A 15,500-nucleotide genomic window follows, 5' to 3' on the forward strand; every position below is an offset into this window, starting at 1 on the left:
ATTACTATAAATCTTGAGGTAGGAAACAAAACAAGATTATACTAAGTGTTGTTGAAAGAATCTACATCAGGAACCATAAGTTGCAACTCTGTGATTAAGCTGTGAGAAACAATTTGTAAAACCCGGTGGACACAGCCCGATGACATTTTGGACAAAAATGTATAAGATTTATTTTATATTACGAAAGCATGATGAGACAAAGATTTATAATATAGGCTGAAAATCTTGCATAGCCTTATACATTTGGGCAAGTTCGATAGGTATAACAACGCCACCTACTAAGATCTAAAAAAATAAAATAAAAAAAGTAAATAAAAATAAAACAATGGGTAAAATTAGAAATTGGACAAAATTGGGTCAAATGCATAAACGAAAGAGACTAAATATAGACATTGAAAAAAAACTAAATTGAAAATTGCCTAATCATTAAAAATCAAATCGAAAATTACTCAAACATGCATACAGAGAGAGAATAAATTGTCAATATCTACATGTTTCCTTCAAGTACACATGCAGTGTACGAGTTTTTTCTTTTTTTAATGTACGTATATAATTACTATTATATAGTAATAAAAAAATGAAATTCGTTTAGAATCCTCGACTAGTGCAACAAGGCATTATTAATTATTTGTCGAAGTCACTCCCAACGATTTTCACTAAAGATCAATGGTCTGCTAAAAATTATTCGTCGAAGTCACTCCCAACGATATTCACAAAGGGTCAATGGTTTGTAATAAACGTGCAATGTAGTCTATAAATTTTATCATATTCAGTTCGATTTATCTCTAAACTTTTCTGGATAAGTAGAACAATTTGGGAAAACTTGTTTCAAGGACGAGAGACTCAAACGACCAAAATATTTGGGTGAAACTGAATTTATCTCAACAATACATATACTTATAAATCACAAACAAGATACACTATGCCACATAAATTCTTCAAAAACACTAAAGTACAATTGGAATATTTCAAGATTCCAAAGCCAAATGCTAAGATATAAATATCAGCATAAAGGATATGCCTTCAACACGAAGAACACTTAGACAGAGACTATCCAATATTCATCAAACCTTAGCAAGTGCAGTCCATCATTAATGTCTTTGCAAATATAGATAAACACTTATTGATTCTCTTATAGGAATATACGGACGTTCGTCATAATAAAACATTTAAGTACTTGCCAAATAACATGTATTTTACATTGTCTTTTCTGAACATGCAAATTAATGAAGCCGGGCACATGACCTGATGTCTAATGATTTATCGTGAGATATTTCGATTCTCACAATCTCACATGGAGCATTGTGGTGAAACTTACATACGAGAGATCAAGAGTGGGACTGAAATGGGAACGTCCTCACCCATTACTGGCTGGAACAGGTCCAACTCTCCATATCGCTCCAAGACGCGCATTCTGCAGTCCTGAGCGGCCATTAAGCCGGTGGAATATGCACCATGGACAGATCCAGGATAATCCATACTCGTAGCTTCCCCTGCAAAAAACAAGTTGTCGACAGGGATCCGTAGCATCTCATACAGTTCATGGGGTTTCCCGACTTTATCAAAGCTGTAGGATCCTAATGAATTTATGTCTGTGCCCCAGTGTGACACAAGGTACTGGATCTGCAAAGTTCATGGAAAACTGATTGAGTGCAGCGAAATTTTTTATGCTTTATACATCTTTTCATGTCTAGCACTACAAACTTTCATTAGTTATTCTGTGCCTATATTCTACTATTCTGCACCAATAATTTATGGAGCTCCAGATCAAAAGAATAAAATATCCACCAAGTTATATTGAAGAAAAGGAGTTCATGGTACTGTCAGTTCGAATAATAAAGCATACATCCAGACTGGGTGGATATTCTAATATGGGGTATGATAGAATTATAGTTGCCACATGGTCCAGTAATACCATCAAATACCAACACCCCACACCCCACCCAACAGATGAATCGCTCTTGGTAAGTTGGCTAGGAGATTGTGTGCATTTGGCTCTAGGATTCTGCTCGTACCAACTCCACACCTATCCTAACTCGTTTGTCTTATTCACATGTATATATTATCTATAATCATATAAATAACAGGGTTAGCTCATAGCAGCATTAATAAAGAAACAGATATGGTGACATTACCGGCTCCGACGCATTTGGAAGGATTCTTTTGAGTTGCATGAAAGCAAAATTAGCAGCTGACTCATCAGACATTTTTCCAATGTCATGGGCAAGTTGCCCTGCAGGCATATACACAAGAACTGAATGACCAGTAGCCTTGTGCAAATTAAGAAAATAGCTACAGCTATATGAGGTCTCGGAAACAACTCCCAAAAACTCTACGTTTGGCCAAAAGACATGCCCAAAACGCAAAGCTATCTTGTTCTCTATCCCAACTCCAAGGTCATTAATCGCTGCCTCCTTCCACTCGGGTAATCTAGGCTCAAATTTTATGCAATTTGATTTTAGAACACCAAGAGGAATAGCAATAACAGCAGCATCTGCTACAAATGTTCTTCCATTTTCTACAGCAACTTTAACTCCACTATGTCGTCGAACTATTTTGGTCACTCTAAAAGTCATCAGACAAGAAAGTTTAAACAAGAGTTTTCATCAAAGAGGGCTAAATGAAAAAATTAATCATTTGCTTACCTGTGACCCAAGCGGATGTCAAGATCTCTGGCAAGTGAATTAATCACAGGAAGATAACCCCGAACCATTAGCCCATGCCCACCAGGAAGCAACTCTTCCTACAAAGCAAAACATTTTACTGCATTTGAAATCCTGAAGCACTAGTAAAGTATTTGAATTACCATATTCTTCAACTACAGGTTGTGACTATGACATGACAGGAGATTTTATTTTAATGTATAGCCCAAAACACCGTTACTAAGATAAACGAGTGAATAACCTTGTCCCAGCCTTTAACTGATATTGTATCAATATCTGCAGCAAACCAGCCTTCCATTCTGCATAGGTACCATTGCAATACCTTGTGCCCAAGCCCCTCCAACCTGTAATATGGATCAACTCTTTAATGATTTTAGTGGGATAGAGGTAAAAGATGAATTTATGGAGAATTTTTACAAATGTAATACCTTAAATCTGGTCTTCTTTTGAAAACAATTGAGATGGCACGTTTCATAGATATATCCTTGCTGCATTCTCGCCTTACTAGATCTGTCTGTTGACAGTAAAAAAAAGATAAGAAATTTAACCAGTTAAACGAATCTCAGAGAAAAGTCCATCTGAAACTGACCGTAAAATGATCAACATATTGAAGATCCACAAAAAAAAGTACGAATTTTCTGAGATTTTTGAAGTATGAGAAGGAGGAGAATATACATGCCTCTTTTAGTATGCTATCAAATATTTGGCCAACATTTGATACTAATTCTTGGGGTACTTGATTTCCGTCCATATCAAAAAGAGCGTAACTGAAAATAGAAAGTCATTAGATACCAAGTTTATGATTTATTTTAATTTTAAAAAGTTTACATCATTTAGAACATCTTCCTTCTTTTTAACTAAAATAAGCGAAGGATCATCGTTGTTTCTTTCAAAGCACAAGAAGTAAAAGAAAAACCTTTCCAAATCATGGTCATACAAAACTGAGTTCTCCCCACTTGTACGGTAGAGTGGTAGTCCCAGTCTAGCAATAACAGATGCCAATGGGTTCTCTTTGCAAACACCATGTAACCTGAAAATGAAAATACAGAAGTTAAAAGGAGAATTGCGAGGAGCATTTAAATTGTTCAACAAAAAAGATAAGATGCGTCTCTCCAAAAGGAACAAAATTACCATGATGCACCCAAGTCAACAGGGAAACCAAATGAATAATCAGTGTGCACCCGACCACCAATTCTATCACGCGATTCCAGCAAGGTAACCTGGAAGCATAGTTTCATCAAGATCAAAATCCTGAATAATGTTTGTCGCACTTCAAATAGAAATATCTGTTAAAAACCTGAAATGAGGCATCATGAAGAGCTCGTGCAGCTGCAATGCCAGCAAAACCAGCACCTATGACGATAACAGATGGCGAGTTTGTAGTCCTCTTCTCGAAGGTTGAATAGCAAAGAGCTACAAAATACATCAGCTCATTTAAATTATCGTTTAATAGCTTAATCATATTCATACTCCAACACAAAAAGGCTACACGGGTTTCTCATTTCAACAAAATACAAAAGACAGAATTGCAGAACAAGGCAAGGTGATCCCTGTGATATCATCAACCCAATCTTACCCCCCACTTCACAAATGATATATAAGTCGCTACAACTCCCCTTTTCACTTCAATTTGACAAATTTCATGATTATCTCATGTATAGCGTTCTCACAAATATACGCCAACTTGTCTTCTACATTCCATGAAAAATTTCAAACACGTGAATTTCTGATAATATCTGATCCATTTTTGTTCTTTTTATGCAGTGAATGTGGAAATATGAAAACGAAAGTAATTTGTCTCTTTGAATGGCTTAAAGTTTACACCCCTGTGAACCATTTTAAAAGATGAAAATGTGGCGACTTTCCGGGAACAGAGATGACATTTATTACCATGGAGTATATTAGAGGCAATCAATCAACCACAATTTTTCTGGAACAACTGTTTAAAAACTTTAAAATAATAGCAAAAACCGTCCTTAGTTTGTTACACGTCTCATTTTATATGCACACATATCTTGTATAAAAATATATGCAATCAGTTCCAAAGTAAAACGTATTTAATGTACTGTAGCAGGTAAAGTAAAGAATTCAATAATCCATTAGATGTTCATTCTCTAATTCAAGTAGTCGTTTACATTTTACAAATTACTCATACAATCTTATTGTTTGATTCTGGCTTCCAGGAACACCTGATTCAATAATCTCAGGTTCAAAACAACAGAATAATTAACATTTTATTTTTCCTTTTTTGCTATTATTGTTCTTATTTCCAACAGGCATCAACTATAACACAATTATAAGATGATGATGATGATGATGATGATGATGATAATATAAAAGAAATTCTCGTCCATAAGAGAATAATTAGATAGAAAAATAGAACTTGATGGCAGTAATCCAGCTCAAAGGAGAAGAAAACTCAAACCCCCCCCCCCCCCCCCCCCCACCCCGAATGAATCTAAATTAACACTAAAAGAGAATTAAAAAATCACTTTAACAGAAGTAAAGAAAAAAATATCACCTCTGTTCAACTGGCCAATACTCTGTTTCCGTGACTCCATGACTTAAACGAAGATCAGCGACGATCAGTTCAATAACGCAATCAATTGCTCAAATTAAACCCAATAAATCTCGACAACCGATTCGATAATAATCTTAATATCAGAATGAATAATAAAAAGGAATCGATTTTAACGTAACAGATAATGAAGATGGTGAAATTTTTGGAATTTGAAAAAACACCCAGATTCAGCAACCCGCTCATACGTCTTCTGAACTCAAACCAATCGATCGATCAACAACGAAAATATGATCGAAAAACTAAATTACGAAACCCAAATTGAAAGGATTTCAGGAATGCAGAAAGAACAACTGTTACTGAAGAAAAGAATAGCGGAGAGCGATCGGAATGGCAAATAAATAAAATTTCTAAAGAGAGGGAGAGATCTTCCAGGTCTCTTCGATTAGAGATCGGAGCACTTTAGGTCTTATTTATAGAGATGGAAAGATGGAAAATTGAATTTGGGGTTTAATATTTTTCATTAATTATTATAATTATAATAGTAATTTTTATTTAAGAGGAAAACGTTCAAAAGCACCGACGCTTTAGATTTTGAACACGTGCCTTAAATGTTGACAGGAGAATCGGTGTATATATATATTATATATAGATATGCACAGCCCGATTTGATATTTTCGGCCAATTCCCAGTTAGTCCATTCTCTTTTATTTTACATAAAACAGCCCCTAGATTTTCATGCGTTTTAGTCCAAAATTTTATAAATCCAAATTTACCACTGATTTCTATTTTTATTTTCTTTTGATTTTTTCTTTTTCTTCTGCATCCATAAAGTAAATTAAAACTTTTATCTTTTGATCAGTAAAACATCCCTAACTTTATATAAATTTTAAATTGGATTGGAATTTTTTTTTATCGCTAAGGCTTCGGCCTATATATACATATACCTTTCCTCAATTGCGCTCTTGAAAATAATCCAACCATCTAATTATTTAAAAATCAATAACTACAATAAAAATCATAAAGTCGTAGACATTCCACCAAGCCTAAAACTAAAATTTTTCAAAAATAACATGAATATCTTAAATCCTCTCAAAACCACTCTTACACATAAAAGTCATAAAATATTTAAAGTACTGTTTAATCATCATCTGGGAAAACTAGCAAGGTCATCAGGTTCCAGTGCACCATCAATCGAGCTAGTTGAATCATCAAGTCCTCATGTCTCAACAGAAACATCCTCACATTCATCATCCACACCTAATGAGTTTAAAGACTCAACATATTGTAATCATAATAACAAGATATACGTATATATCCACATGCAACAGTGAAAATTACTTCTAATAAAATAATACTAACATGAACATTTGCTTAAACTTAAATATTTTCTTTCAACTTTATACATATACATTTCCGTTATAGGTGAAATTAGTTCATTAATTGCGACCATCATTTCTTCTTCAGGTCAATTGATCAATCTCAACTGTAACCATGACATCAGCTGGAGGGGAAATAGTAACCACTTTTCTGTTCTGTGCCTGGGCCTATAGTTGACGGAGACACCAGCAACCAGTTTTCCGTTACAGGGCCATGACCTATGGAAATCCGGAGTTGGGTTCTCACGGGCCTTGTCCCCTAAACGGGTTCCACTGGAGTTTTTTCCCTCTCGAATCTCCATTTTCTTACCGTCACAATCAAATCACTTCACTCAAAACATTTTCATCATTTCCATCACTTTATAAAATATATGCATAAATATTATTTTCCTTTTAAACCAAGTATGCAACATGACTTTTAGCATTTATCACTTTGCATCATAAAAATTCCATAACCTTACAAATTAACATTTTTAGCATTTATTACAGTCATCAGGACACTGTCAGGACTCCTAATATTTTTAATGTGTAAAATGATCGTTTTGCCCCTGAAATCTTAACTTTCCTATTTTACTCATGGACCTTAAAATTTCGACCCGAACTCATCCAAACTCACCATAACTATAACATCTACTAATTTAAAATGTTGCAGAAATTTTTTTTTTGTAAGGCTCATATTTTCGAAAATAAACATTTAAATAATTTGCATGCATGCAACCCTATTGAAAATTATGACATTTTAAAATAATCGTAAACAATCGACAAATAAAACACCGTAGTTTAAAAATTGCCAAATCGGCCCTCAATCATGCATAAATAAAATAAAACGAGTAAAATCCTGAGAATCAACGACATATCAACAAAACGTATAAAACTGATCATGTCTACTTATGTGCGAAAAAGTGTGGTCCTCGGGTCGTATGCGCACATCCAACCCTGTCAACTCAGAGTTCGGCACCTCCAATCTCCTCATCCGAATGGTCACCTACATCACACACACTTAGTGAGTCTAAAGACTCAACACACATGTACCGAATAATAGCAAATACGTATACATAGCAAACAGCTGTGAAAAATACTGTAATCAACATACATTCCATGAACTTAAAAGCTTAAAAGCATAAACGTAAACATGTCGTATAAATCATAATGTGTCAAACGGCTCATCTTAACATCATATACTTATATATTTACTTTAATTGAATTCAGTTCATTAGTTGTGACTTTCGTAATAGCTTTATCGTTTTATCATTAATCGATGGATCCATCTACATAAATCGTAGTACCCGGCGGCTGTCGGACTATCAGCGACAATATTACCTATCCACTGTGCCTAGGCCTCATCATTATCATTTACATATACATCGTTAGTGACAACCAATTCTCATTCTTCAAAGCATCATCATTTTCATCACTTAACAAAATCATGCATATACGTAAATTTTCTTAAAAGTAAGCACGGAACGTAATTTTTAAAATTTCAGAAAAATCATAATCATGGTGCATAAACATTTAAAAGCATGTTAAATTTGTACTCAGGGCGCTGTCAGGACCAAAAACTCACCCCGGGTGAAAAATGACCATTTTGCCCTTTGAAACCAAAATGACTGTTTTACCCCCGGACCTCTAAATTTTGACCCGAAGTTAACCAAACTCCTTAAAACATCCCAAAACATATTTATAAGCATCCCTTAGATGTAAACTCGAGCCTGTTACAAAACTTAAACTATTCGTTTTAAAACTTGGACCGGGGTCCCGGTTTTAGCCCGAATCAAACCGAAACTTATCCAAATATTTCCCATTCTTTTACTACACATTATACACATCTTAAACTCCATATAACCATCAAGACCAGATTGTTTATGACCCTCGAACAGCCCCGAAACATTGCTGGAATTTTCTGCCCTAATAACTACACAAACCATAGTGCCTTAACCCATGAACTTTCGACCCTAGCCTACACAAAGCCGGACCAGCTTCGAACCAGCCTACCCATGGACCAAACCAACGATGTAGGACCCCCACTAGACCAGCCTAAGCCAGCCGATGTACCCTGCACGCTCGAATGCTCGGAGGTAACTAAGAAACCCTAGCCGCCTCTTACAACCTCTCGGCCTTCAATATTCACAACCAAGCTTAGACTCCAGCCTAGTGACACCATACTCCTCGACATATCCAGCCACTTAGGACCCTTATTCAGCAGCCCCTTGCACACGATAACAAAAAGAACGTGAGTTGCAAAAGGATGCATGAGTGAGTCAAGAAACCGAAGCCACAAACGTGATACATGCAGGGACCGATATATATACGTATAAAGCATACATAACAGAAATTATATAGCGTGAATGATGCAAAAATAAAGATACATGGCGTGCCTTGATGATTCATGATCGAAATATTGAAGAAAAACGCGTCGAGGAAGCGCTGGAGGAGCGGGAAGGAGGTTTGCTTGAAGAAGATCGAAGTGTTGAAGCTTGCTGAAGGTTGGCTGCTGCAATTTACGTGTGGGAAGCTGGTGATGGAGGGGAGGGATGGTAAATAAGATTTAGGTATGATTAGGGTTTAGGTAATTAGGTTTAAGTAGGAAATTAATACACTATTGAACCTCTAAATATATTTAAATGGTTTAAAAGGGTTTTTGAGCCAATTAATATCTAAAACAAACCCAACAAGCCCAAAAATATTCTCAAAAAATATTTCGTTTAGGTACGTTTTGAAAATATCGCCAGAGCTCTCAAAAATTCTCTCGAATCGTTAAAATTTACGTACCGGTTAAAAAATACGACCCGACGAGTAAAAATACCCATCAAGGCCCGTTTTTCGAAAACACCCTTAAGCACACCTCCTAATAATAAATAAAAATTAAATATGTAATAAAAATAATTTTCCTGATAATTCTCCGGTTTCTGTTTCTCGATCGAGCGTAAAATGCATCTTAAAATCCTAATACATGAAACTTTTTAAATATCGTGGAATTAATCCTAGCCATATATGAATTAAATGCATAAAAACAAATAAACACACAATTTAAATAAAATCCTAAATTGCATGCATTCAGGTTACATAAATTTAAATTCCTGGACCTTACAACTCTCCCCCCTTAAATAAAATTCTGTCCTCGAAATTTAAAACATACCGAATAACTCCGGGTAGCGACTCATCATTTCGGCCTCAGTCTCCCAGGTAGCTTCGTCCTCGGAATGATTCAGCCACTTGACTTTGATTATGTGGATAACCTTCCGGAGCCTCTTCTCCTATGTATCCAAAATCTGAGTGGGTCTCTCCTCGAATGACAGGTGCGATGTCAGCTGAAGTGGCTCATAGTTCAGTAGATGCGACGGATTCGACATGTACTTATGCAGCATAGAGACGTGGAAAACATTATGAACTCCCGCCAGATTCGGCGGTAATGAAACTCTCTATGCAGGTGTCCCAACTCTCTCTAGGATGTCGAATGGTCCGATGAATCTAGGGATGAGATTGCCCTTCTTCCCAAATCTCATCACACCATTCATCGTGCGACCTTAACAAAAACGTGATCCCCTACTGCGAACTCGAGATCTCTGCGCTTCTGATCTGCATAACTTTTTTGACGGCTCTGAGCGGTCCTCGTCCTGTCTCGAATCCTAACCACTAACTCTGATGTCTACCTGACAATGTTCGGACACAACTCTGCCCTCTCTCCTACCTCATCCCAATACACTGGCGACCTATACTTCCTCCGGTACAGTGCCTCGTATGGATCCATATTGATTGATGCGTGATAAATGTTGTTGTATGTGAACTCCACAAGAGGTAACTTCGGCTCTCAGCTGCCGTGGAAGTCGATCATGGAAGCTCGGAGGAGGTCCTCTAGAATCTGAATCACTCTCTCTGACTTTCTGTTTGTCTGAGGATGGAAGGCAGTATTGAATAGCAGCTTAGTACCCAATGTCTGGTGTAAACTCTTCCGGAACGCAGACGTGAACCTAATATCCATGTCTGACAAGATGGACAATGGAATCCCGTGCAGTCTGAGTATCTCTCTGATGTACAACTCTGCGTACTGAGTCATGGTGAAAGTCTTCTTGATCAGTAGAAAATGAGCTGATTTAGAGAGCCGATCAACTATCACCCAGATGTCATTTTATCTCTCAGTAGTCCTCGGAATCCCTGTCACAAAGTCCATGGTGATGTTCTCTCATTTCCACTCGGGAATAGGGAGTGGTCTCAGCTTCCATGCATGTATCTAATGCTCGATCTTGACCTGCTGACATGTCAAACACTCGGAGACGAAACACAAAATATCCCGCTTCATGCCTGGCCACCAATAAAGAGTCTGAATGTCTTTATACATCTTCGTACTCCTTGGATGGATGGAGTACGGGGTGCTGTGGGCCTCGCTCAAGATATTTTCCCTCAGGGAATCACTGTCAGGAACCCATAGGCGGTCCCTGTATTTGACTATGCCTTCCACAACTATATACAGTCTCTGGACCTTAGCCTCGTCCCTCTGTCTCCACTTCTGCAACTGCTCGTCAGAAGTCTATTATTGGAAACTTAATTTCGGTTGTTTGACAAATTAATTGATTAATTTATTGGACTAACTGATCAAGTAACTTGTAGTAACTAAACTAAACAAATCAACTGACAATTGCCTAACTGAAGATTAATGCGCATATTATCGAAGGCAACTGAAACCAGCTGAACTGAACTTACGAAGACAACTGACTGATCAGTTGGAAACTGATCAGTTGATATATTCAGTTGTGAGCTTATCAGCAGATCATTCAGCTCAACACGTCATCAGTTGTAAAAAATGACATTCAACCGACAACAGTACAAATCAGACTGCAACTCGTAGCGGAACGCCGCATTTCAGAGCTTAGAGTGCACAAATGTTAGAGGAATATTGACGTGGCAATCAACAGATATATTGATTCAAATTATATTTAATGTTACTGTTGAAGAGAAGCCTATAAATAGGTGAGAAGAGCAGTTGAGCAAATAATCGATCTATCTATTCTATCAAGCTTGCTGTTACCCTGCTGAATTTATCGCTCTTACTGAAGAATCAAAAAGCTCACATTTATCTGATATATTTGTAGCATTTGAGGCTACCTTTCGAGCTTACAAGCACAAACCGTTTTATTGTTTATTTGATCTTAACTAGATCAGTTGTGTTAAGTTCAGTCAAAGAACTGTGAGATATTTAGTAAACTAAGAGTTCCAGTTTTGGCAGTGTTAAGTCCAAACTGAAGTGGGTCTGTACAAGTTTTGTATCGATCAAAGTCTTTTAAAGCATATCCTATCTTTTTGATAGAAGGGGTGACGTAGGAGTTATTTCAATCTCCGAACATCCATAAATATTTGTGTTACTACTTCAGTTATTTATTCTATCTTTCAGTCAGTTTATTTCCGCAACTGTTATCAGTTAAACTGATTGTCATTGACTGACAAGATTCCTAGTTTCAGTTTGTCACAGAACTGATACTTCGTTCAAAAAGATTTTAAAATCGTGAGTGTTTATTCAACCCCCCTTCTAAAAACTTCTCAACCAATCAATCGATCCTAACAAGTTGTATCAGAGCTATTGAATTTTGTCTCAGAATACTCTTATTCACAAAACTGATCAACATGTCTTCATTCAATAAAATACCAATGTTTTCCCGAGAAGATTTTGACGACTGGAAAATCAGAATGCAGGCTCATTTAGCTGCACAAGATGAAGAAATATGGTATGTCATTACTGAAGGTCCCATGAAAATCCTAAAAGCAAATACAGCAGTTGCCATTATTGGTGGGGCACCTCATCGCATAGAAAAGCACAGAGAGGAATGAAAAACTGATAAAAGGAAAGCCAACCTAGATATTGTGGCTAAGGATATCTTATATAAAACGCTGGATAAAGTCACTTTCAGAAAAATCAAGATGTGCAAAACTGGCAAAGAGATATGGGAGAAACTGATCCAGCTGTCTGAAGGAAACGGGCAAACAAAAGAGAACAAGCTATCAGTTGCTGTTCAGAAATTTGACAACATCAAGATGAAGGATGGAGAATCCATGCACGAATATGATGAGGGGATCAGTGGTATTATCAATGAGCTGAATGCACTTGGAAAAGTGTATTCAAACAAAGAAGTGGCATTGGAGGTGGCCAGAGGTCTTCCAAAAGAATGTGATGTCAAGACCATGGCAATGAGAGAGTCAAAGGAGCTTAACAAGGTCGAACTTCATGAATTTTTTGCTGATCTAAAGGCTTGCGAGTTTGAATTACAAACCAGAGAAGGAGAACCTTCTATACCTGTTGCCACAACTGCTTTAACTGCTTTCAGACTGGAACCAACTGGTTCAGTTGACAAATCTGCTGATCAATTGAGCAATGATGCTATGTCATTGTTTGTGAAGAAATTTGGAAGGTTTATGAGAAAGAATCAAGGAAACTTCCAAAAGCAGTATCAGAAAAATCAGTCCAAAGAAGAATCATACGCTTGCTACAACCGTGGCAAATCTGGTCACTTCATAGCAGACTGTCCTAAGCCAAATAAGGATAGTCGAGGATCAACTGAGAAGGAAAAGAAGCCCTATGAACACAGAAGAAGGACCAAGGATGACAAGAAATCATTCAAAAATAAACATGAAGTGCTTTTGGCTGAAGAAAGCAAATTTAAGTGGGCAGAAACTGACAATGACGAGTCAGAACCAGAAAGCCCAATCAGTTCAAGTGAAGATGAAGAGGAAGTCAAGTGCTTAATGGCAGATGATGATGAACTGGAGTCAGCAAGTGAACATGTATTTGACTTCATCTCTTCTGATTTCACTCGCGAGGAACTAATTAGCACATTGCATTACATGGTAAATGAGTATCACAAACTTGCTCAATCATTTGAAAAGGTTAGAACTGAGCAAACTGATCCCAATGACTACAAAACAGAAACTGATAAGTTAGTTGAACTGTTGAGTCTAAAAAGGAAGATTGCACAGCAAAAATCTGAAATGGTTGAAAATCAAGCTTTGATATGTCAGTTAAAAATAAAAATTTCAAAACATACTGAACTGATTCAAGCTTGGAACAAGTCTTCAGCTGCACTGACTGAAATGCAGAATTCACAAAAATTAGTTGATGATAAAGAATAGTCTGTTGAAAAAGGATACAAATCATACTGTTTCATCCTCACATCACACACATATTACCAAGAATTCGAGAAAAATCATTTGGAACACAACAACTGGGAAATCAGTTAGACTGATCCAAGTCTGGGTTCCTAAAGGACTAATCAGTTTAGGACCAAAATGAATATGGGTACCAAAATTATATATATACTATGTGATTGCAGGTAACAGGTACAAACAAAAAATCAAATTGGTATCTAGACAGTGGATGTTCGCGGCATATGACAAGAGATGCAAATTTGCTATCTCAACTGATCAAATATACTGGACCAAACATTAGTTTTGGAGACAACTGCAAAGGTAAAATTGTGGGTAAGGATAAGCTTATCCATGGTAACTTTACAATTAAAGATGTTTTGCTAGTTAAGAATTTGAAGTATAACTTGATAAACATTAGTCAGTTATGCGACAATAATTTCTCAGTGCAATTTGACAGACACACTTGTTCAGTTAGAGACTCAACTGATGAGGTCATGCTAACTGGAAATCGTTGTGGAAATACTTACAAAGTCAATTGGACTGAACAACCTTATGCACCAGTTTGTTTCATTGCTTCTAAGTCTTCTAAAAACTGGTTGTGGCATAAGAGGTTGAACCACTTAAACTTTAAATCTATTTCCTATCTGAGTAACCATGATCTTGTAACTGGTTTGCCTAAAATAGATTTTTCAAAAGATAAAGTTTGTTCAGCATGTCAGTTTGGTAAACAAGTAAGATCTTCATTCAAAAACAGAGGTTGTAAATCATCTTCTCAATGCTTAGAACTGTTACATATGGATCTTTTTGGTCCAATACCAGTCATGAGTTTAGGAGGAATGAAATACACCCTAGTAGTTGTGGATGATTTTTCAAGATTTACTTGGGTTATTTTTCTCAAATCCAAAGACCAAACTGCTGCACAATTGATTAAGCTCTTGAAAAGACTTTTAAAGGAAAAATCAGTTGGGATTGATCGAATAAGGACTGACAGAGGGACTGGGTTCATCAATCAAAATCTTTCAACTTTTTTAGAAAATACTGGAATCAAGCATGAGCTCTCAGCAGCTAGAACACCTTAGCAGAATGGTGTAGCTGAGAGAAGAAATCGGACCCTTAAAGAAGCTGCTAGAACAATGTATGTTGATTCTGTTATTTCTCAAAGATTTTGGGCTGAAGCAGTAAACACTGCATGTTATACTCAGAACAGATCAATGATTAATAAGAATAATGTGAAAACACCATATGAGATCTGGCATGGAAGAAAAAGTGTGGTTTCTTATTTCAAGATATTTGGCTGCAGATGTTTTATTCTTGATAATGGTAAAAATCATTTAAAAGTTTTTGATGCTAAATCTGCAGAGGTAATATTTCTTGGATATTCTTCAGTTAGCAAAGCTTATAGAGTTTTTAATAAAAGTTTTTTAAATGTTGAAGAATCTATTAATGTTGTTTTTGATGAAACTGTACTAACTGATAAGACAACTAATCCAGTTGAGCTAGTTGATCAATTTACAGAGATCAGTTTGGAGGATGAAAATGAATAAGAAAATCATATCAATTGAAATATCCTTCAAACACCTGAACCAGAAATACTAGATCAATCAGTTGAACAGGAACCTGCTCCTGATAATCAATTGGTGGAGCAAACAGATGATATTCAGTTATCAACTGATACAGCTCCAACTGAAACTGAAAACATTCAGTTGCCAACAGAAGCAGTTGCTGATATGGAAGCAACAAATACCGAACTGAGATGGAAGAAATCACATCCACCATAATTGGTGATAGGTAATCTATCTGATTCGGTAA

At 36.5% G+C, this 15,500-nt stretch overlaps 1 protein-coding gene across 2 annotated transcripts; it reads right to left on the bottom strand.

Moving 5' to 3' along the window:
- Window positions 1-1,151: 1,151 nt before the first annotated feature.
- Window positions 1,152-5,667, bottom strand: LOC142526712 (polyamine oxidase 2-like). 2 transcript variants are annotated; one of them, XM_075631265.1, is made up of 10 exons: window positions 5,185-5,667; window positions 3,961-4,076; window positions 3,795-3,883; window positions 3,580-3,693; window positions 3,343-3,430; window positions 3,092-3,177; window positions 2,905-3,007; window positions 2,646-2,743; window positions 2,136-2,565; window positions 1,152-1,623 (listed from the first exon to the last, which is right to left on the bottom strand). In XM_075631265.1, the coding sequence occupies exons 1-10, from the start codon at window positions 5,222-5,224 to the stop codon at window positions 1,315-1,317; spliced, it is 1,473 nt and encodes a 490-aa protein (XP_075487380.1). In that variant the 5' UTR covers window positions 5,225-5,667; the 3' UTR covers window positions 1,152-1,314. The 2 variants fall into 2 exon arrangements, with proteins under 2 accessions (XP_075487380.1, XP_075487379.1); XM_075631264.1 differs by having other exon boundaries at window positions 3,092-3,173; window positions 3,339-3,430.
- Window positions 5,668-15,500: the final 9,833 nt, after the last annotated feature.

This window comes from Primulina tabacum, chromosome 15 (genome assembly GCF_025594145.1).
Source record: "Primulina tabacum isolate GXHZ01 chromosome 15, ASM2559414v2, whole genome shotgun sequence".
NCBI lineage: Eukaryota > Viridiplantae > Streptophyta > Magnoliopsida > Lamiales > Gesneriaceae > Primulina > Primulina tabacum.